Source organism: Rosa rugosa, chromosome 1 (assembly GCF_958449725.1).
Source record: "Rosa rugosa chromosome 1, drRosRugo1.1, whole genome shotgun sequence".
NCBI lineage: Eukaryota > Viridiplantae > Streptophyta > Magnoliopsida > Rosales > Rosaceae > Rosa > Rosa rugosa.
The window spans coordinates 45947122-45970111 of NC_084820.1; the positions used below are offsets into that span (position 1 = coordinate 45947122).

The 22990-nt window shown below is 37.8% G+C and overlaps 2 protein-coding genes and 2 long non-coding RNA genes across 4 annotated transcripts; 2 read left to right on the plus strand and 2 right to left on the minus strand.

Annotated features, from left to right (window-relative positions):
* Nucleotides 1–416: 416 nt before the first annotated feature.
* Nucleotides 417–881, minus strand: LOC133711448 (uncharacterized). Its single transcript, XR_009847076.1, has 2 exons — nucleotides 784–881; nucleotides 417–453 (listed from the first exon to the last, which is right to left on the minus strand). It is a non-coding gene; the product is annotated as an uncharacterized LOC133711448 (long non-coding RNA).
* Nucleotides 882–1737: 856 nt separating this feature from the next.
* LOC133729070 (uncharacterized) lies at nucleotides 1738–2523 on the plus strand. Its single transcript, XM_062156547.1, has one exon. The coding sequence runs from the start codon at nucleotides 1738–1740 to the stop codon at nucleotides 2521–2523; it is 786 nt and encodes a 261-aa protein (XP_062012531.1).
* Nucleotides 2524–15764: 13241 nt separating this feature from the next.
* Nucleotides 15765–16955, plus strand: LOC133729094 (uncharacterized mitochondrial protein AtMg00810-like). Its single transcript, XM_062156563.1, has one exon. The coding sequence runs from the start codon at nucleotides 15765–15767 to the stop codon at nucleotides 16953–16955; it is 1191 nt and encodes a 396-aa protein (XP_062012547.1).
* Nucleotides 16956–19625: 2670 nt separating this feature from the next.
* LOC133738782 (uncharacterized) lies at nucleotides 19626–22383 on the minus strand. The gene is made up of 2 exons (XR_009860269.1): nucleotides 20193–22383; nucleotides 19626–20091 (listed from the first exon to the last, which is right to left on the minus strand). It is a non-coding gene; the product is annotated as an uncharacterized LOC133738782 (long non-coding RNA).
* Nucleotides 22384–22990: the final 607 nt, after the last annotated feature.

The following is a 22990-nucleotide window of genomic DNA, read 5'->3' on the forward strand; positions in this document are numbered from 1 at the left end:
TTGCAACCTCGATAGTTTCTGGGGGCAAAAAGCATATGCCACTTGAAAAATGGGATTGCTTCCCTAACAAAAAATGACAGGTGCCCTAAGAATGCTTATGTATGGTGCAGCTACTGATCAATGTCATGAAATCACTAGGATGGGGGCTTCTTGTCACATCCCAAATTTTTTTTCTTTTTTCTTTTTGAGATGCAACTCATACTCCAATCATGGAAATAAATTTCCGAGATCGAAATATGAATAATTGGAAAAAAACGATACTAGACAAGTTTCCGAAATTGAAACACAACCTTTATTACAAGAGGGGTTTACACCAACATTTACAACAAAAGGTCAACTATATTCCAAGTTCTTGTCTAGGAACCCAAGCAGAATTAACAATAACACACATGTATATTACATTATTAAAAACACCCTTGCAGTAAAATAACTTCAAACTTATTTATTCGTCACCTGCAAAATGATAAAAAGGGGTGAGCATACATTGCCCAGTAGGAGAACAAAACCTCTGTGAAGATCATAGTTAGAATAGCACTAATGAATGGATGCAACTATTATCTATTCCCGATAATCCACATTGCAAAATAAACCGAACATACATGTCCCATACCATGTATTTTACCATGAAGGTGACTCAGAGTATTCAACAATGTGAACTAACCCCCACCCAAAATCAATCCCCCTAACCCTCTTTTGCTAGTCATCTTGTCCATTCCCCTTTCGCCAGTCCCGAATTACCCTTTCAATATCCTATACTAAGTGCACATTAACAAGTGGGCATACCTGGGATCTGGTACCTGCTGAATTTGGGATGTGACAAGTTGGTATCAGAGCAATAGGTTTAGTGTCCTTTAGGACTGTTAACATTGGATAGACATTTGTATTATCTTTATTCCTCTTGTTTTTAGAGACTGTAAACTGATTCCTTTATGTTGTGTTATAGGATGGATAGAGTCTACTCATCCGATAGCCTTGGACCCTTTGAAGCCACCAGAAATGAGGTTCGACCGTTAAATCCCGACACCTATGAACTACAATTGGATTTTCGTGCCGAAAGACTCGTGAGACAACTGATTAGAAAGACCATATTTTTCAGATCTAGTTACTCTTACCAATTGCAGCGGAATATGGTCAAGTATAACCTTAGGAGCCAACTTCGCACCGTCAACCTTGGGATAGCTGCTACTGCTAATGACTATTACTATAATATGTTAAGGGACCAAGTAGTAGCTCTATGGAATCTTGGAAGTTCACCTGAAAATCCTATGATAATACCACCATCATCATCAGAGTCTAATATGAGTGAGAGTAGTAATGATAATAATGATAGTACTGATGATGGGAGTAGCTCGACGGGGGACTATCTTGATGCTATTCTAGTTGTTAGCTCCCCAAAGCCTTATGAGGAAGAGGAAGTTTAAAATGCTATGCTGAGTAACCATGTTCTATAGTGTAGAATAAATAACCGTGGGTGTGTTTATTAGTTTTTGTATACAGGTGTGCTACTTTTGCTTAAGGGTTTGTAAAATATAGTCTGTTGATATGTGTTTTTACTTTCAAAACTTTGTAAAGTGTTTCATGTAATATATGTTATGTATATACTTCTCTCTCTTACGTGTTTATTCTTTGTCTTATAATTGGAAGTTTTGTTTACTATATGTTAGATTACTTGAATTTTATAAACATATAATAATGAATAAAAATTATATGATTGTTTTGTTTTTTTAAACCAAAAGAATGGCAGAAGAACAACATAAGGGTGTGGTTAGTAGCAACATGGAAGTCATAGCTGCTATTCAAGATATGGCAAGTGCAATAAGGGAAAATCACAATGGTAATCATCAAGAAGGTAATGAAGAACGAGTTATGAGAATACAAGGTGAATTTCGTAAGGCCCGACCTCCTATATTCAAGGGTACCTTAGATCCCATGATAGCTGAAGAATGGTTGAGACAAATGAAGAGAACCCTGAATAATCAAAAAGTGCCGGAAGATTTGAAAGTAATTATTTCAAGTACTTACTTGGAAGGTGCAGCTTATCACTGGTGGGAATCAGTTCTTGCTACTCCAGACACTGAAATTACAACCTGGGATGCATTTGAAGTTATTTTTCTTGAGAAATATTTCCCAGACACAGTAAAGCAAGCCAAGGCAAAAGAGTTTATGTTTCTATCTAAAGGGGAAATGACAGTAGCTGAATACCAAGGTAGATTTGAGGAACTTATGCGGTTTGCTCCAGGTATTATTCCCAATGAGGCTGCCAAAGCAAAGAAATTTGAGGAAGGACTTAATCCTAAGATTAGGGAGAAAGTATCAATTCTAAAGTTATTGAAATATTCAGAAGTGGTAGACCGAGCACTTATTGTTGAACGTAGTATTCAAGAAACAAAAAGGGTTTGGAATTCTGGGAGTACTAGTGGACAGTTCAAACGCCAGAATTTTGGACCTTCCAGAAATAATTTCCAGAGATCATACAAATCTTTTGGGACATCTCCATATACAAAATTCTGTTACTACTGCTGAGGACCGGGACATCTTCAGAGGGATTGTCCACTCATACAGCCAAATCAAGTTCCATATGCACAATTTCGTCCAAGTCAGCAACCTCAGTTCCGTGCTCCACAACCCCAGTTTCGTCCTCAGCAGCAGCAGGGTTATGCACCGCAACAACAGTATCGTGCACCTTTTCAACCACAACAGAATTGGCAGAGGCCAAATGTTCCTCAACAGGCACAACGACCAGGAAATCCAATTAGGCCTAGAGCACCAATTGGCGCACAACGTCCCACACAGGGTTGACTGTATGCTCTGAATGACATGGAGGAACAAAATGGATCTCAAGTGGTAGAAGGTACATTCTTAATATCTAATACGGCAGCTAGAATATTATTTGATCCTGGTGCGACACATTCTTTTATATCATCATCCTTTGCATCTATACTTGAATTGAAACCTGAGATTATGAAGACTTCATTAATTATTGGGTCTCCTTTGAGTAAGGGTGTAAGAGTTAATAGAGTGCATGTGTAGGCTATGCATGATAGAAATATCAAATCATAAATTCAACTTTGATTTGATAATGCTGGAAATGTCAGAGCACGATATCATCTTGGGTATGGATTGGCTTAGTCGTTATGATGCTATCATGGACTGTGGTAAAAATAAAATAACTATCAGTACTCCAGAAGGTGAAACTTTTAGTTTTTACGGGGATAAGAGCACTTATAAATCAGAAGTATCATTTGATATCAAGTGCAATTATTTGAATTTAATTGCCCACATTGTGGCCGAAGAGGAGAATAAAATGAAGTTAGACTCTATTCCTGTGGTAAAGGAATTTATTGATGTGTTTCCGGAAGATTTATTCGGATTGCCTCCTGTGCGTGAGATAGAATTCGTAATTGAAGTATATCCGGGCACATCACCTATTTCGATACCCCCTTACAGTATGGCACCAGCAGAATTGAAAGAACTCAAGGCACAAATTCAGGAATTAGAAGACAAAGGTTATATTCGTCCTAGTACTTCACCGTGGGGAGCACCGGCCATTTTTGTGAAAAAGAAAGATGGGTCTCTTCGGATGTGTGTCGATTATCGTCAATTGAATAGAGTAACTGTGAAGAATAAATATCCAATACCAAGAATTGACGATTTGTTTGATCAGTTAAGGGGTTCTTGTTTCTTTTCGAAAATTGATCTCTGTTCCGATTATCATCAACTCCGAGTCAAACCTGAAGATGTACCGAAAACAGCTTTTAGGACTCGATACGGACATTATGAATTTTCAGTTATGCCTTTTGGATTGACAAATGCCCCAGCAGCATTTATGGACTTAATGAACCGTGTTTTTCGACCCTACTTGGATCAGTTTGTAATTGTCTTCATTGATGATATCCTCATTTACTCAAAATCACAAGAAGATCATGAGAGATATTTGTCCATTACGTTACAGACCTTGAGAGAACATCAGTTATTTGCTAAGTTTAGCAAATGTGAATTTTAATTGACTGAAATAAAATTTTTAGGACATGTGATCTCTAATGAAGGCATTGCAGTTGATTCTTCCAAGGTAGAAGTAGTATTAAATTGGAGTCAACCAAAGAATATTTCAGAAATTCGAAGTTTTCTTGGATTGGCTGGTTATTATCGAAGATTTATAAAAGATTTTTCTCGGTTAGCTGCACCCCTGACCAGGTTAACTCGGAAAGAAGTCAAATTTATCTGGTGTAGAGAATGTGAAAATTCATTCCAAGAATTGAAGACACGCTTAACTACTGCTCCGGTGTTGATTATTCCTGAGCGAGGAGAAGGTTACGTGGTGTACACAGATGCTTCTTTACGCGGATTGGGATGTGTGTTAATGCAATCAGATAGAGTGGTCGCATATGCCTCTCGACAATTGAAAACACATGAAAGAAATTATCCAACGCATGATTTAGAATTAGCTGCAATTGTTCATGCTCTTAAGACTTGGAGACATTACTTATATGGTGAGCGATTTGAGCTATATTCTGATCATAAAAGTTTGAAATATATATTTACTCAAAAGGAGCTTAACATGAGGCAACGACGTTGGATGGAATTTTTAGAAGACTATGATTTCGGATTGCATTACCATCCTGGAAAGGCAAATACAGTTACAGATGCTTTAAGTAGAAAATCAAAAAGTTTTGTGGCAAGCTTACATGTTCAGAAATGGAAGATGATGGAGTCTCTTTGTGAATATGATCTACATGTTGATGTACACAACAATATGGCTAGAATTTGTAACTTAGCCACGCGACCAATTTTGATGGAAAAGGTTATTGAGAAACAACATGAGGACACTCTATCCAAATCAATTCAAGACAGATTGATGTCTGGAAATCAACTTGAGGGTTGGATCTTCGATCAGAGTAATGGTTTGAGATATTTTGGAAGGTTATATGTACCTGAGATTTCAGAGCTCAGAAATGAAATTTTACGTGAAGCACATTACTCATCATACACCATTCACCCTGGAAGTACAAAAATGTACTATGATCTTCGTCATCAATTTTGGTGGGATGGAATGAAGAAAGATATTGCACTATGTGTAGCAAGATGTCTTACTTGCCAACAAGTCAAAGCGGAGCATAAAAAGCCAGCAGGAAAGCTTCAACCGTTGCCAATAGCTGAATGGAAATGGGATTATATTACCATGGATTTTGTAACTGGTTTACCACGTTCACCTCGAGGTAAAGATGCAATATATGGGTTATTGTGGATCGTTTAACTAAATCAGCTCATTTCTTACCAGTGAAAACTACAGATTCTGCAGAAACACTTGGCAAGTTATATGTTCAAGAGGTGGTTAGATTACATGGAGTTCCTCTCTCAATTGTATCAGACAGAGATTCCAAGTTCACTTCTAAATTTTGGGAAAGTTTACAACAATCTCTCGGTACAAAGTTAAATTTTAGTACTGCCTTTCATCCCCAAACTGATGGTCATTCAGAAAGAACAATTCAAATTTTGGAAGATATGTTGAGAGCATGTATTTTGGATTTCCATGGAAGTTGGGAAGATTTTTTGTCATTAGCAGAGTTTGCATATAACAATAGTTTCCAATCTAGCATCAGAATGGCACCATATGAGGCCCTATATGGTAGACCTTGCAGATCACCATTATGCTGGACAGAAGCAGGTGAGACTACCATAGTTGGACCTGATTTTATACAGGAGACTACTGAGAAAATAAAGATAATCAAGCAACGACTGCTAACAGCACAAAGTCGACAAAAGAGTTATGCCGATCAAAGGACACGTCCACTAAAATTTAATGTGGGTGATCATGTGTTTCTGAAAGTATCACCTCGAAAAGGAATTCAAAGGTTTGGAAAAACTGGGAAATTAGCTCCAAGATTTATTGGTCCTTTTGAGATCCTAGAACGGAAAGGCGAAGAAGCCTACAAGTTAGCTCTACCACCACAGCTTTCGGGTATCCATGATGTTTTTCATGTGTCAATGCTTCGAAAATATGAACCAGACCCGACACATATTTTAGATTGGACAGATCTTGATGTGGACGAACAATTATCTTTCGAGGATAGACCAATCCAAATATTAGATCGGAAAGAAAAGGTACTGCGAACAAAGAATATTCCGATAGTCAAAGTTCTTTGGCAACATGCAAATGTGGAAGAAGCTACGTGAGAATTGGAAACAGAAATGCAGAAAAAGTATCCAGAGTTATTTACGGATTGTGGTATGTTCTAAATTTCGAGGACAAAATTTCTTAAAGGAGGGGAGAGTGTGATGACCTAAAATTTTTAACATTTTCTAAAAAAAAAAAAAAAGTTTAATTTTAATTATTGTGCTAAATTATTTGTTTAAATATTATTATTTAGAGATAATTTTACTTGTTTTCTTTTGGGTTTAAGTAATTAGAGTAGCCCAAAGTTTTTCGCCCAAAACTCAAACCCAAAGTAACTTAACAGCCTATAGAACGATTTCCACGACAAAACCAAATCAAACAACGTCTAACTCAAAGCATTGTCCTTTCTCTTCATCGCCTTCCTCAACCCCAGAATCTCCTCCATCTGATACACCAGCCACTACCTTAGGAAAGTACAAAGGACATAGCCGCCGCCATGGGTAAGTAGGAGGTGTCAACAGCCTTGGAAATCAAGTTTCAGATTGGTGATTCCCCAAAGCTATGAAGCTAGAGCTGGAACCCTAGAATCAAGAGCTGGAACTCTAGCAATCTGGAGGTGGCGAGTCTAGTACCTATATGGGTAAGATTTCAATTAGAATATCCAATTTTCCTTCTGTTAGACCAATCTTGCTTTCTACATTTACACCTCTTTTCCAGTCACTATAAGTAGGCTAAACTATCTATGCTTTCCATACAGTTCCTTGAGTTGCTAGATATATAGATAAACAAGGGAGAAAGAGAGAAAGAGAGTTTTGGTATCTTAGAAGTGGTGGAGTAAAAACTCAGGTGTGATTCTTTTTACTGAGTTGATAGTTCTTTGTTGGTTCTGATGGATAATTCAATTTGAAAATTGGGTTATGTTCATAGGCTATTATAAGACCTGGGGATTCATGATGATAGAAGAAGTTACAATAGAGATGAAGTTCAGTTAGGAATAAAAGTTGTTGTTACTGGAACAACTAGAACTAATTATTTTCTCATCTTCTATTTGATTTCACTAGTTTTCTGGAAAATAGTTTATATCTTTTATCTTTGAATTGATCCAAATTAGAATTTGAAATCACTTTGTATCTGGTTTGTTGTTTCCTTTAGTCATTAGAGTTTTTGGAAGACAGAGATTAATAGAATCTGATTTGAGAAGAGTCAGGAACCAAGTAGGAAACATATGCAGTTTTAAAGTTGAATTTAGAAAGCCTTCACTCATCTTTTAAAGCCTTGTTGAAAGTGGGGTTTCTTTTCTTTGACACTTTATAATGTCTATTTTCAGTACTGAAAGTTTTACACAAATGGGAGTTTTAGAAAGTACATTAAAACTAAAGAGGTTAGCACACAGTAGCAGTTTCTGCAGAAAAATGTGGGACTGTAGCTGAACTTTAAAAATTCATAACTAATTCTAGGAAAATTGTTTTCAGGTGATTCAAATTCTGAGCGTTTCTTTAGGATGTCAGCTACAAATCGTTAGAAGACCATGAAAGCAGATGTTAAACATATTTGTACAGTTTTTAACATTAAGGTGACTGGGTCAGAAAACTGCAGTATTTCAGTTTGTCAAGTAAAAACCTGTTTTGGTCAAAATAACTCACTGCTAAGATTTTCATAGTATGTTAGCTGAGTTTTTCTTTAATTCTTTGTGTGTGGAACTAATGAATTCTATTCTTGCAATAGGAACTTATTTTCATCCGGATACTTAACAAGAAAATCAATCAAGGTAGGGGAAAAACTTGGGGAGCCTCTATGTTTGCATAGGATGGTTGTTTACATGATTGTATTGGATGGTTGTGTACATGATAATATGCATTTATGTCCTCTGTTTCTGTTTGTTGGTATGGCTGAATAGTGAATACACTTACATATTCAAAGTATTTGTGCATCAATAAGACATGAAGTATAAGGGTGGTGATGGTAATGTGAATATGCTATTGGAATGAGTATGTTGGTTTATCTTTTGCGTAGTTGAGTCTATAACCTCAGCAGGTACCAGATCCCAGGTGTGCCCACTTGTTAATGTGCACTTAGTATAGGATATTGAAAGGGTAATTCGGGACTGGCGAAAGGGGAATGGACAAGATGACTAGCAAAAGAGGGTTAGGGGGATTGATTTTGGGTGGGGGTTAGTTCACATTGTTGAATACTCTGAGTCACCTTCGTGGTAAAATACATGGTATGAGACATGTATGTTCGGTTTATTTTGCAATGTGGATTATCGGGAATAGATAATAGTTGCATCCATTCATTATTGCTATTCTAACTATGATCTTCACAGAGGTTTTGTTCTCCTACTGGGCAATGTATGCTCACCCCTTTTTATCATTTTGCAGGTGACGAATAAATAAGTTTGAAGTTATTTTACTGCAAGGGTGTTTTTAATAATGTAATATACATGTGTGTTATTGTTAATTATGCTTGGGTTCCTAGACAAGAACTTGGAATATAGTTGACCTTTTGTTGTAAATGTTGGTGTAAACTCCTCTTGTAATAAAGGTTCTGTTTCAATTTCGGAAACTTGTCTAGTATCGTTCTTTTCCAATTATTCATATTTCGATCTCGGAAATTTATTTCCATGATTGGGGTATGAGTTGCATCTCAAAAAGAAAAAAAAAATTATAGACTCAACTACGCAAAAGATAAACCAACATACTCATTCCAATAGCATATTCACATTACTATCACCACCCTTATACTTCATGTCTTATTGATGCACAAATAGTTTGAATATGTAAGTGTATTCACTATTCAGCCATACCAACAAACAGAAACAGAGGACATAAATGCATATTATCATGTACACAACCATCCAATACAATCATGTAAACAACCATCCTATGCAAACATAGAGGCTCCCCAAGTTTTTCCCCTACCTTGATTGATTTTCACGTTAAGTATCCGGATGAAAATAAGTTCCTATTGCAAGAATAGAATTCATTAGTTCCACACACAAAGAATTAAAGCAAAACTCAGCTAACATACTATATATGAAAATCTTAGCAGTGAGTTATTTTGACCAAAACAGGTTTTTACTTGACAAACTGAAATACTGCAGTTTTCTGACCCAGTCACCTTAATGTTAAAAACTGTACAAATCTGTTTAAAATATGCTTTCATGGTCTTCTAACGATTTGTAGCTGACATCCTAAAGAAACTCTCGGAATTTGAATCACCTGAAAACAATTTTTCTAGAATTAGTTATGAATTTTTAAATTTCAGCTACAGTCCCACGTTTTTCTGCAGAAACTGCTACTGCTACTCTTCAGTTTTAATGTACTTTCTAAAACTCCCATTTGTGTAAAACTTTCAGTACTGAAAATAGACATTCTAAAGTGTCAAAGAAAAGAAACCTCACTTTCAACAAGGCTTTAAAAGATGAGTGAAGGCTTTCTAAATTCAACTTTAAAACTGCATATGTTTCCTACTTGGTTATTGACTCTTCTCAAATCAGATTCTATTAATCTATGTCTTCCAAAAACTCTAATGACTAAAGGAAACAACAAACCAGATACAAAGTGATTTCAAATTCTAATTTGGATCAATTCAAAGACAAAAGATATAAACTATTTTCCAGAAAACTAGTGAAATCAAATAGAAGATGAGAAAATAATTAGTTCTAGTTGTTCCAGTAACAACAACTTTTATTCCTAACTGAACTTCATCTCTATTGTAACTTCTTCTATCATCAAGAATCCCCAGGTCTTATAATAGCCTATGAACATAACCCAATTTTCAAATTGAATTATCCATCAGAACCAACAAAGAACTATCAACTCAGTAAAAAGAATCACACCTGAGTTTTTACTCCACCACTTCTAAGATACCAAAACTCTCTTTCTCTCTCTCTCCCTTGTTTATCTATGTATCTAGCAACTCAAGGAACTGTATGGAAAGCATAGATAGTTTAGCCTATTTATAGTGTCTGGAAAAGAGGTGTAAACGTAGAAAGCAAGATTGGTCTAACAGAAGGAAAATTGGATATTCTAATTGAAATCTTACCCATATAGGTACTAGACTCGCCACCTCCAGATTACTAGAGTTCCAGCTCTTGATTCTAGGGTTCCAGCTCTAGCTTCATAGCTTTGGGGAATCACCAATCTGAAACTTGATTTCCAAGGCTGTTGACACCTCCTACTTACCCATGGCGGCGGCTATGTCCTTTGTACTTTCCTAAGGCGGTGGCTAGTGTATCAGATGGAGGAGATTCTGAGGTTGAGGAAGGCGATGAAGAGAAAGGACAATGCTTTGAGTTAGACGTTGTTTGATTTGGTTTTGTTGTGGAAATCGTTCTATAGGCTGTTAAGTTACTTTGGGTTTGAGTTTTGGGCCAAAAACTTTGGGCTACTCTAATTACTTAAACCCAAAAGAAAACAAGTAAAATTATCTCTAAATAATAATATTTAAACAAATAATTTAGCACAATAATTAAAATTAAACTTTTTTTTTTTTTTAGAAAATGTTAAAAATTTTAGGTCGTCACACTTCTACAGAGCTGAAATGTCTTAAGAAATATTTTGTAGACAAGTCAAGTTTCTTCACGCTGGTTGGTTTCTTCGTCCTCGAAATCAGGCTGACTTATATAGGCTTCTCAACAGAGGACAACGCCTTGATTTTCTAAGCATGATTGGGAGCATCGACTGCATGGATTGGGAGTGGAAGAATTGCCTAACTGGCTAGGCTGGAGTTTTCACGGGTTGAAAGGGTAGACCAACTATTATTGTTGAAGCAATGGCATCTTACAACACACATATATGGCTCACATTCTTTGGAACCCTGGGAGGTCAAAATAACCTTAACTTTCTTGGTGCGTCCAATGTGTTCGAGCGTGTCATAGGTAGAACTCCTCCTCTAGTTGAGTTTGAGGTCAAAAACAAAAAATGCACCAATGGTTACTACCTTGCTGATGGAATATACCCGAGATGGTCGACTTTTGTCAAAACAATATCGAACCCCAAAATAGAAGAGGATAAACACTTTTGCAAAAAACTAGAGGCTTGTCGCAAAGATGTGGAGAGGTGTTATGGTATCAACCAATCTAGATGGGTCATACTCTGTCATGGTGCTAGGTTGTTTAAATTGGAGGACCTTCGAACCATCATGATAAGTTGTATCATTCTTCATAACATGATTGTGGATGATGAATTTGTTGAGGAAGAATTTGTGGAGTCTCAAGAAGATGATCTAATGAATCTATCAATGGTAACTGCCTATGAGCGGCATGTGGATCCCGATACTAGAGAACCTATTCCTTTTGAACTGGTGGGGAGATGAACAAAATCTTTCTGCATTTGTGGATCGTGAATTTCAGGTAGAGTCGAACTACCTCCATAAGTGCCTACAAGATAATTTGGTGAAGAACAATGGGAACATGAATGGTAATTGAGCGTGGACCACCGCAATTTGGGACTTAAATTTGAATAAATGGTGGTTTGTAATTTTAATTAATGTATTCTATGTGTTGTGTGCTTTATTGATATGTTTGATTTTCTTTGTAATTTTAATCGATGTTTATCTATGTTTGTTGATAAGGTTTGGTTTGACATTAATAAAATTATTGTGATTGGAGTTAGATACTTGTTATTATTATTATTCTTATTATGTTTATTTATTAATTTATTCAAAGCATAAAAAATTTATTTCATGAAATTAAAATTACAGAAGTAAAATTTAGATTACATAAATAAAAACTTAATTTCCTAATCAACATTTTATTATCGAATAATAAAATATTTTCTACATAATAAAATTAGTCGAATTAGGGTATGTTGCAACCGTTATTACCATCATCAGACATTATTTTTGCTATGATATCACCCTTCCTCTTTTTCCACCAAGCCTTTGATTGTGGGGTCATGGAATTAGTATCTATGGCTATAATTCTTACATCTTCTTTTGCCTCTTCAAATTTTTCAAATACCTTCTTTGTGTGAGCAGTCATTTCCTCGTTTCTTCTCTTCACTAGTTCAACAGAGGCTTGGGTTGATTCTATTGAGGAAAGAAATCCTCTGTGAGTTGGATTCTGAGTTGTCATGATCTTCTGTATCACACAAGTTAATTAGCAGATTTGTACTACCATAATTAGTCCTACAATTGTGGAGTAGGAGACGTATACTCCTTGTATAAAAGCTTGTAACCCTATTCTGTAATGAAAAAAGTGAATACAATATCCATCTCAATATCAAAATCTTTATGGTATCAGAGCAATCGCTCTTGAGAACCTAGAAACCTATAACACAAATACCCTATGGCAGGTGATGAAGAAGAGAAGTCCCTTGATTCAACAAGCAAGGGCTCGGAGACTTCCAAAACCTCAGCACCATGGGAGAATACAAACCACCCTCTTTTTCTCCATCACTCGGATCAACCGGGCGCTGTTCTTGTCTCACAGCCACTGATGGAAGACAATTACATCAATTGGGTGCAATCAATGACTATGGCACTCACAATCAAGAACAAGAAGGGTTTCATAGATGGAACCCTCACAAAACCAACACACAATCTTGATGAACAAAGGCAGTGGGAACGCTGCAATATTCTTGTTAAAACCTGGCTGCTTGGTGCGATGCCAAAGGAGATTTCAAGTAGTGTCATTCACTGCAGAGATGCAAGAGGTATATGGTTAGAACTAAAGGAACGTTTTTCTCACACGAACACTGTCTCCTTATTCCAAATAGAAAACGCCATCCATGAGTGTGAGCAGGGCACCACTTCCGTCACGTCATTTTTCACAAAACTCAAGGCCTTATGGGATGAAAAGGATGCATTGTGTGGTTTTCCTCCTTGCAATTGTGAGGCTTCCCTTGAAGTTAAGGCCTACATCGAAACTCAGAAAACCATGAAGTTTTTTATGGGACTTAACGAGAGCTATGCGCAGACACGGAGCAATATTATTGGCATGGATCCTCTTCCTTCCTTGAACAAGGCCTATGCAGCAGTGTTACGACATGAAAAACAGACAGCAATGTCCCATGTGAAGCCAACAGCATCATCTGAAGCTTCGGTGTTCTCTGTTAAGAGGAATGCACGTGACTTTCAACCGAGAGAAGGAGAGGCCAAGTTTTGCGAAAAGTGCAACATGACTAACCACAATACCAAGAACTGTCGAGCTCATCTCAAGTGTACCTATTGTAATGGTAAGGGTCACATTCTTGAGTATTGCCGTAGGCGACAGAAGATCATGGGAGAAGGCCAAAGTAGTTCCAGAGCCAATCATGTGGGGTTGATGAATGAGAGCAACGAGGATGTGTCGACCTTCCCATTGTCACAAAGTGAATGCCAGCAAGTGATGGGGCTCTTAAGCAAACTCAAAACAGCAGCTACTAATACCAATGATGGGCAACAGTTACTCGAGATGTTGACTTCCAAGCAGCCTTCTGCCAATTTCGTTGGTAACGTCCCTAACTATGAGAACTTGTCAGGTAAAGCTTTTGCCCTCTCTCCAGATAATAAATCTGAGACATGGATACTAGATAGTGGGGCCAGTGATCACATAGTTTGTAGCCTTACATTCCTCACATCATTCCAACCCGTATCCAATCGAACAGTAAGGTTGCCTGATGGTACTACGTTGCCGGTTTCTCACATAGGGACCGTCCGATTTTCTCCTCATTTTGTCCTTCACAATGTGCTTTGTGTCCCATTATTTCATCTGAATCTCATATCTATCAGCAAACTTGCTTTCGACTCCTTTTACATCACCATATTCATTAAACAAGTTTGTTTTATACAGGACCTTCGATCGGGGAGGATGATTGGGACGGGAGCTGAAAGTGAGGGACTATATTGTCTCAACATGCCAAGGAAAGGAACGTGCAATGTGGTGGAGACCAAGACACCTGACGTATGGCATCAAAGACTCGGACACCCATCCAGTAGAGTATCTTCGTTGTTTCCCTTTTTACAAAATAAATCTTGCGATGCAAGTCATTGTTCCATTTGCCCTTTAGCTAAACAAACCAGAAGACCTTTTCCTTTGAGTATTTCATCTAGTCATTCTTGCTTTGATTTAATTCATGTGGATATATGGGGCGGTTATCACGTCCCTTCTCTCTCTGGAGCAAAATACTTCCTAACCATCGTAGATGATTACTCTAGGAGCACTTGGGTCTATCTCATGCATCACAAATCAGAAGCACGAGCTCTACTTATTCACTTTATCAACTTAGTCGAAAATCAATTTGGTAAAAGAATAAAAACTGTTCGAAGTGACAATGGTCCAGAATTTAAGTGCATCGATTTTTATTCTTCCAAAGACATTTTACATCAGACTAGTTGCATCAACACGCCACAACAAAATGGCGTAGCTGAGCGAAAACACAGGCACTTGTTGAACGTTGCTCGTGCACTTCTTTTCCAGTCACACTTGCCAAAAACTTTTTGGGGTGATGTTATCCTCACTGCTGCGTATTTGATCAATCGAACACCAACACCACTTTTGCAAGGAAAAACACCTTTCGAAAAATTGTTTTCCAAATCACCAACCTACTCGCACCTTCGTGTTTTCGGTTGTCGTTGTTTTGTGTCTACTCATCCTATCTGACCTAGCAAATTTGATCCACGCTCCATTGAGTGTATCTTTCTAGGTTATCCTCATGGTCAAAAAGGGTATAAAGTCTATAGCTTGAAGGATAAGAAAATATTGGTGTCCCGTGATGTAATCTTCTTTGAGAATGAATTTCCTTATCAAGGTGTATCTTCTCCACCTTCGTCTCCTATTAATTCTCCATCACATCCTCCTATTTTTCCTTCCTCATCCAACCCATTCTCAATAAATGACGACACCACCTTTCCTTCCTTATCCAACTCACCTTCCTCCAATGACACGCAACTCTCCTCACATCTCTCAGAATCACCTCTTAATTCTCCTCCCATAACTTCCGCTGCTGACATTCCTCCTAATTCCACCAGTGACACGGACTCATCTCCTACCCCTCCGTCCCCTTTTCTGTCCGACACTAAACCAACCGACTCATCTCTTACCTCCACACTTCCGCCAAACACATCACAGCCCCAGCCACGAAGGTCAACACGGCCAACTCGAACTCCGACCGCATTGCAAGGCTTTCATATTGAGACAGCCCTTCCTTCACGTACCGCCTCATCATCATCCTCGTGCGAGGTCAATCCGGCTCACCCTTCAGGTACTCCTCACTCTCTTGCTCATGTTCTCTCTTATGACAGACTCTCTCCTCACCATAGAGCCTTCACTGTTAATATTACCCTCGAGAAAGAACCCACATCTTTTTCTCAGGCTATCCTTGAACCACGCTGGAGAGAGGCTATGAACAAAGAGATTCAGGCCCTTCAAGAGAACAAAACATGGAACATTGTTTCTTTACCTCCTGACAAGAAACCCATCGGATGCAAGTGGGTGTACAAGATTAAACACAATCCCGACGGCACAGTCGAACGCTACAAAGCCCGTTTGGTGGCCAAGGGTTATAGCTAGGTTGCAGGGATTGATTGCCGCGAAACTTTCGCTCCTGTTGCCAAACTCACCACCGTTCGAGTGTTGCTGAGCCTTGCGGCTTTACAGGGTTGGTACCTCCATCAACTAGACGTCAATAACGCCTTCCTCAATGGCGACTTATATGAAGAGGTCTACATGCAGTTGCCTCCTGGTTTCGGAAGAAAGGGGGAGAATAGGGTCTACAAATTACACAAATCCTTGTATGGCCTCAAGCAAGCATCAAGACAGTGGTTTTTGAAGCTTTTTGCCGCACTCAAAGCAGGAGGAGTCAGTCAGTCTTGGTTCGATTATTCACTCTTCGTCCGAAATATTGAAGGTAGATTCACAGCCTTGCTCATATATGTTGATGATGTTATAGTGGCAGGAAATAATCTGCAAGATATCATAGCAACAAAGCAGTTTCTTGCAAGTCGGTTTAAGCTCAAGGACATGGGTCAATTGAGGTACTTTCTTGGCATAGAGGTGGCGAGATCAAAACAAGGCATTGCCTTGTGCCAACGGAAGTATGCACTAGAAGTTCTTGAGGATGCAGACTTTCTAGGTGCCAAACCGTCCAAATTCCCTGTTGATCAAAACTTGGTGTTAACGCAAGGTGAAGGAGTGGAGTTGAAAGATGCAGCTCAATATCGTCGATTAGTTGGGAGACTTATATATTTAACAATCACGAGACCCGACCTTGTGTATGCAGTGCATATCCTAAGTCAGTTTATGGATAGACCGCGACAACCTCACCTAGAGGCGGCTTACAAGGTGTTAAGGTATGTCAAGCAAACTCCAGGACAAGGAATCCTCTTGCCTTCTACTGGTCAGTTGGAGATCAAGGCGTATTGTGATGCAGACTGGGCACGTTGCAAAGACACAAGAAGATCAACTACGGGCTATTACATTTTCTTAGGTAATGCACCCATTTCGTGGAAAACCAAGAAGCAAGGAACCGTATCACGCTCCAGTGCAGAAGCGGAGTATAGGTCCATGGCAACTACATGCTGTGAGATTACATGGATTCGGAATTTGTTAAGGGATTTGAATGTCAAACATACACATGCAGTCAAGCTGTTCTGCAATAATCAAGTGGCAATTCATATCGCATCAAATCCCGTCTTTCATGAGCGTACAAAACATATTGAGATTGATTGCCATGTCGTACGAGAAAAAGTACAGAGAGGACTTGTTAAAACCATGCACATTCGAACACAAGAGCAGCCGGCTGATTTGTTCACTAAGCCATTGGGTTCGAAGCAATTTTCAACACTTTTGAACAAGTTGGGTGTAATTAACATACACTCCAACTTGAGGGGGAGTATTGAGGAAAGAAATCCTCTGTGAGTTGGATTCTGAGTTGTCATGATCTTCTGTATCACACAAGTTAATTAGTAGATTTGTACTACCATAATTAGTCCTACAATTGTGGAGTAGGAGACGTATACTCCTTGTATAAAAGCTTGTAACCCTATTCTGTAATGAAAAAAGTGAATACAATATCCATCTCAATATCAAAATCTTTAGATTTAGCCATGGCTTGAATAGCAAGAGCCAAACTTTCTGTTGCATCTTGCGTCTTCTTTCATTTCTTCTTTGCTTCTTTGGGTCTCTGTAACACCCGACCCGAATTGAAATTACTAGAATTTCAACAAGTTTACCTTTAATCAGGGGAATTTAACAGAGCCGTTGCTCTTGCATATCGCCTTCCTTCTAGTTGAAAAGGAGGGAGTGTGTACCTCAACGTTTCCTCATCAAACCATGGCTTAGCTGATGAGTTCTTCACGAGAATCAAACATGGTGATGCCAGTCTTGGCGTGATCTGTGTCAGCGACAAGAAAGAGCAAGTAAAGATGAAATTCACGTGGTTTCGCGAAATTTACGTGAATCTTCGCTTCACAAATTAAGCTGTGATCGGATTGATAATTAATATCGAATCCTATGCCTTGCTATGTTATTTACTGGTGATGTAAAGAAAGCAGAAAGCTTCCTACAAATTGCAAGAGAAGAGAGAGAGGGGAATTTCTCGAGGGTTCCCGAGAGACCCAGTCTTTCTCCATCCTTTTTTTTTTTTTCTCATTCCTTCTCCCATGATAATCATTAGAGAGATTAAGAGTATTGGTTTTTTTGGGCGGCGTCGGTGAGTGGATAGAGATGAGACTGTGCGTATGTTCACGAAGCGAGAAGAAGCTTCTCCCCCCTTCCTCAGCTGGACTCAACTTATATATACTTAATTTCAATGGTCAAGATTAAGCGGTGATAGACAACGATCCAGATTCAACCACTTAAATTCCCGTTAATTCAAATAAATTTTAATAATAAATAGCTTGAGTATCAGAAAAATTTCACGTAAATTTCCACAGACTCGTCTCGATAGGAACTTTAATACCAACTTATCCTAGGCACCCTTAATGATTACCGAGATAATAAAATTAATCTCAAAAAATTCATCTTAACTAATCATATAGTTTGTGTCACAAATTTGCAGGGTATTACAAACTCCCCCCGTTTAGAAATTTTGTCCTCAAAATTTATCATAATAGTTGGCCATTAATTGCCTTAAAGCGTCGATCACTTCTGGTTCAAGCTCGTAAACTGAAGGTAACAAAAGGTGTTGTGCTTTGGATAGGCATGAAATCGATTCCAAAGCCCTATTCAAAGCATTAAGCCCTTTCCCATAAAAACACGTGGGAAGGTCTGCCACACATGTGGAAGGAAGCCCCGGGATATAATCCACCCGCTCTTCTCCACTCTCTACGCTTAAAAAACATTTCGTCCTCAAAATTTAGAATAATAGGCTATAATTCAAACTCTATATTTAGTAGATAGCTCTTAATCTGTCAGTATGTTCTTTGGACTACTCATCCAAACAACACTAAAATTTCTTGAATAACTGACATTCTGCTTTCTAATTTCTAATATATTATTGAGAGAGAGAATACTCGGGGCAAATCTTGCCCGTCCAACAATTTAACTTGTGATGCCATATATATTGCATCACCCCCATATGATTTCAAGTGGTTTTTTTTTTTTTTTTTGTCTAAAGCAAACTGGATCGTCTCTATTTCCTCTCTATAAATTAGTCTGATAGGAAAAGCATGTAAAGCTTGTTCCACTAATTCTAGTCCATGTGCGATCAGTACCGGCTTGCATTTGTATGTGAACATCATACTTTCTAGTCCATCCTTGTTCCTTAGGATGCTAAAACTACATCATTGTACGACACAAACATTGGGGTAAAGCTATGGTATGTTAACATTTCTCATACATCAACTATTTTTACCACTTTAAGGACTCATGTTACCACTTTGAGGACTAATATTACTATTTTGAGGACTCATATGGTAAACTAAGAAAATTTACCACTTTAAGGACTCATGTTACCACTTTGAGGACTAATATTACTATTTTGAGGACTCTTGTGGTAACTAAGAAAATTTACCACTTTAAGGACTCATGTTACAACTTTGAGGACTAATATTACTATTTTGAGGACTCAAATTACCACTTTTAAGGCAATTGTATGCATGTCATACGTTAACATTTTGTAGAATTTTCCCAAACATTGTATGCCATTATCTTATTCTGTGTCGTTCATGCGGTACAGAGCATAACATCTCCTAAACATAGCCCCTATTCCAAATTATTCACACTAGTGGCGAAAGGAGATTCCAAACTCTGAGTCATAATTCAAAACACAACTGGATATTAGAATTGCATTTTGTTCCTTTGAAAATTAATAGTTGGATATGCATTTTACCACAGAACACCGGGTTGCCATAAGCAACCATTGTTCTCATACTGTTTACTGCCAATTACATTCATAAAAACTACCACTAATTATGAATCATCTTCAGCTACTTTACCCAAAGCCTTAGGCATATTCAGAAGCTATGAAACTGCTCAAGGAGCCAACTCAAATAATCAACATATTTAATCACACTTATTCTTGTAACACTGACCATATCTTCATGGTATCATTTTCCATTATGCCAAGCACAGCTAACATATCCAATAGATTCATCAAAATTGATAATTGAGTTGTCCATTGCATTCTTTGGTTATTCTCACAATTACCTTTTTCTTTCATATCAGAACGCATCATCATCTTTGACAATAATTTGATCCAAATAGCCAAGTCCAATGTGTTCATCGAGTTTGGCCATTGGCAACATTCATTCAGCATGCTTCTTTTGAATTTGTCAAATAACAATCTCTTTCTTTACTCTTTTTCCCGGTTAGAGCCCATTGCTCGCATTAAGGCCACCGAGCACACCCCGTACTAAGCGGATTCCCGATTGGGTTTTGGGTCTTTCACCCTAGGGAGGCACAATCCCTACTTAATTATCCGCTCGAATCCACGAGCCTCAATCGGGTTTAGGGTCTTTCACCCAAGGGAACTCGATCCCTCCTTACTTATATCCCGGGCCTAACCGGATCAAATTCATTAGAGCTCCAATCGTTCTTTACATTCAATTGGATTCTGCCATTGTTCTCAAACTCATTTGATATCAAGGTATAATTGAATAAAAGAACATACTTACAACTATAAAAGTAGTATAGAAACTAAGAGGAGGAATTTACCTGAATATATCTGCTTCCCAGAGATTATTGCATCCTTTTGAGGATTCCAGTTCCGCATACTGACTCATTACATATAATTTACATATAATTTACATATACAAACTCTTAAAACAGATGATACATTGGTATGGCTACATATACAAGTACAAGAGACAGCATCGTAAACTTTCAGAAACTAACAAATGAAGTCTGCCCCATATACAACAGTGAGCTAGGAGAATAAGCACCTCACAAGAACAATCCACTCCGAAAAAAAAACTTTGCTAAATGATCAACAGAGTGTTAGTTCCACAAAAATTAAATGTACCAAGACTCAAATGCTGCATCATAAAACAGGGCAAGTAATAAAGAATATCTGGAATTGATTCAGTTCATATTAGAATACTAATATACTCAAATATAAACAAGAACATTTACCTGCATCCCAGACTCATTGTGTCCTTTACATCAGCCCAATATCAAAATACATAAATACATATCCAGAGAGATAAAAGATAATAAGCAACTAGCAGCATTGCTTTCGGCACCCATATATGATAGAAGCAAATAATCAAGCCTTCATCACAGCACCCACAACCAACCAAATAATAGCAAAGTAATGCAATAACAGAACACTGTTATAATATCTCAATTATATGACAAACAAGCAGAGACTTAATTTAGTTCTATAAAGCAATGCCTTACTAGGGCGTTCTCTACACCTTGGATCTGTGTCTTGTACGATCCTTGAAGCTTTGCACCAACAATATACATTAAAGTGTACAGAAGTATGTGTGTGTATATATATATATATAGATAAACCACAAGACCACCCTTAATAAGGAGAAACAACAACTGAACCACACCAACTGTGTGAAAAAGATCAGAAACCAATAGCTCCCCAAAATGAAAATGTCATCAATTCCATCTTTTAAATTAAATAAGTGGGCAAATAATCAAGTTACCGTAATATGATGTAATCAAGATAAAACAAAGTAGCACACCACCACCTTCTCTTTGTACACCGATTATGTGTTCAACTTCCTAATCTAATAATCAAACTCCCGTCAAAACTAGGCTCAGCAAACAGCAACCCAATTCAACCCAAGTTAATAATAACTTAATAAGCTTAAATGCACTCTCTCAAGTTCATACTCACTAGTTAACAGTGATACAAACTTCCTTTTGGTTTGAAAAAAAAAATTCAATATCTATAACATAGAACAACTACCATAGCACCATGTTGAGAGCAATTAATGATGTGGAAAATTATACACGCACCCAGCAGCAAGAATATCCAAGAACCAAATGTCTAAAAATAAAACTTCAGCAAATACCAAACCAGCAAAACAATATGGTGAGAGCAGAAACTGAGTCGATCTAACACAGAGACTCCAAAAACTAAGCCAAAGAGTTCTCCTGAAGATTTGAGTCTAAAACTGAGTAAAATTGAAACAACCTCTTAAATTTGGTATCAATGAATCAATACAAAAAGTTTATACCAAAACCCAAAAACCTTGACGGACAATGATTCAAAGCAAACAATCATGCATACTCGCAAAATTATGAAAACCCATACCACGAGTCCATTTCAACCCAAAGTCTATCCCTTAGAAATCATTTCCCCGCTCTGATGCCATTTGTAACACCCCGAACCCGAATTGAAATTACTAGAATTTCAACAAGTTTACCTTTAATCAGGGGAATTTAACAGAGCCGTTGCTCTTGCATATCGCCTTCCTTCTAGTTGAAAAGGAGGGATTGTGTACCTCAACGTTTCCTCATCAAACCATGGCTTAGCTGATGAGTTCTTCACGAGAATCAAACATGGTGATGCCAGTCTTTGCGTGATCTGTGTCAGCGACAAGAAAGAGCAAGTAAAGATGAAATTCGCGTGGTTTCGTGAAATTTACGTGAATCTTCGCTTCACAAATTAAGCTGTGATCGGATTGATAATTAATATCGAATCCCATGCCTTGCTATGTTATTTACTGGTGATGTAAAGAAAGCAGAAAGCTTCCTACAAATTGCAAGAGAAGAGAGAGAGGGGAATTTCTCGAGGGTTCCCGAGAGACCCAGTCTTTCTCCATCCTTTTTTTTTCTCTCCTTCCTTCTCCCATGATAATCATCAGAGAGATTAAGAGTATTGGTTTTTTTGGGCGGCGTCGGTGAGTGGATAGAGATGAGACTGTGCGTATGTTCACGAAGCGAGAAGAAGCTTCTCCCACCTTCCTCAGCTGGTCTCAACTTATATATACTTAATTTCAATGGTCAAGATTAAGCGGTGATAGACAACGATCCAGATTCAACCACTTAAATTCCCGTTAATTCAAATAAATTTTAATAATAAATAACTTGAGTATCCGAAAAATTTCACGTAAATTTCCACAGACTCGTCTCGATAGGAACTTTAATACCAACTTACCCAGTCCTCAAATTGGACATTATCACTCATGAAAATTTCAGAAAAATTTTGTTCTAGGCACCCTTAATGATTACCGAGATAATAAAATTAATCTCAAAAATTTCATCTTAACTAATCATATAGTTTGTGTCACAAATTTGCAGGGTATTACAATCTCTTTTGTTCCATAGGTCTCGGCTCGGAGCTTGGGGGTGTCTTAAAAACTATATCATCATCCAAGTTAATTGGAGACTCTTTTTTAGAGGCACTAGCTGTTGAATATGACTCCGGTGGTTGGGGATTAGATGGTGGATCTTTGAAATACAGGTGGTGCTTAATTACATTCTAACATCCAAATTTATCAAAGGGCTTGGGATATTTTTTCATGAAGATCCCTTGAGTTTGATTTTCCTAA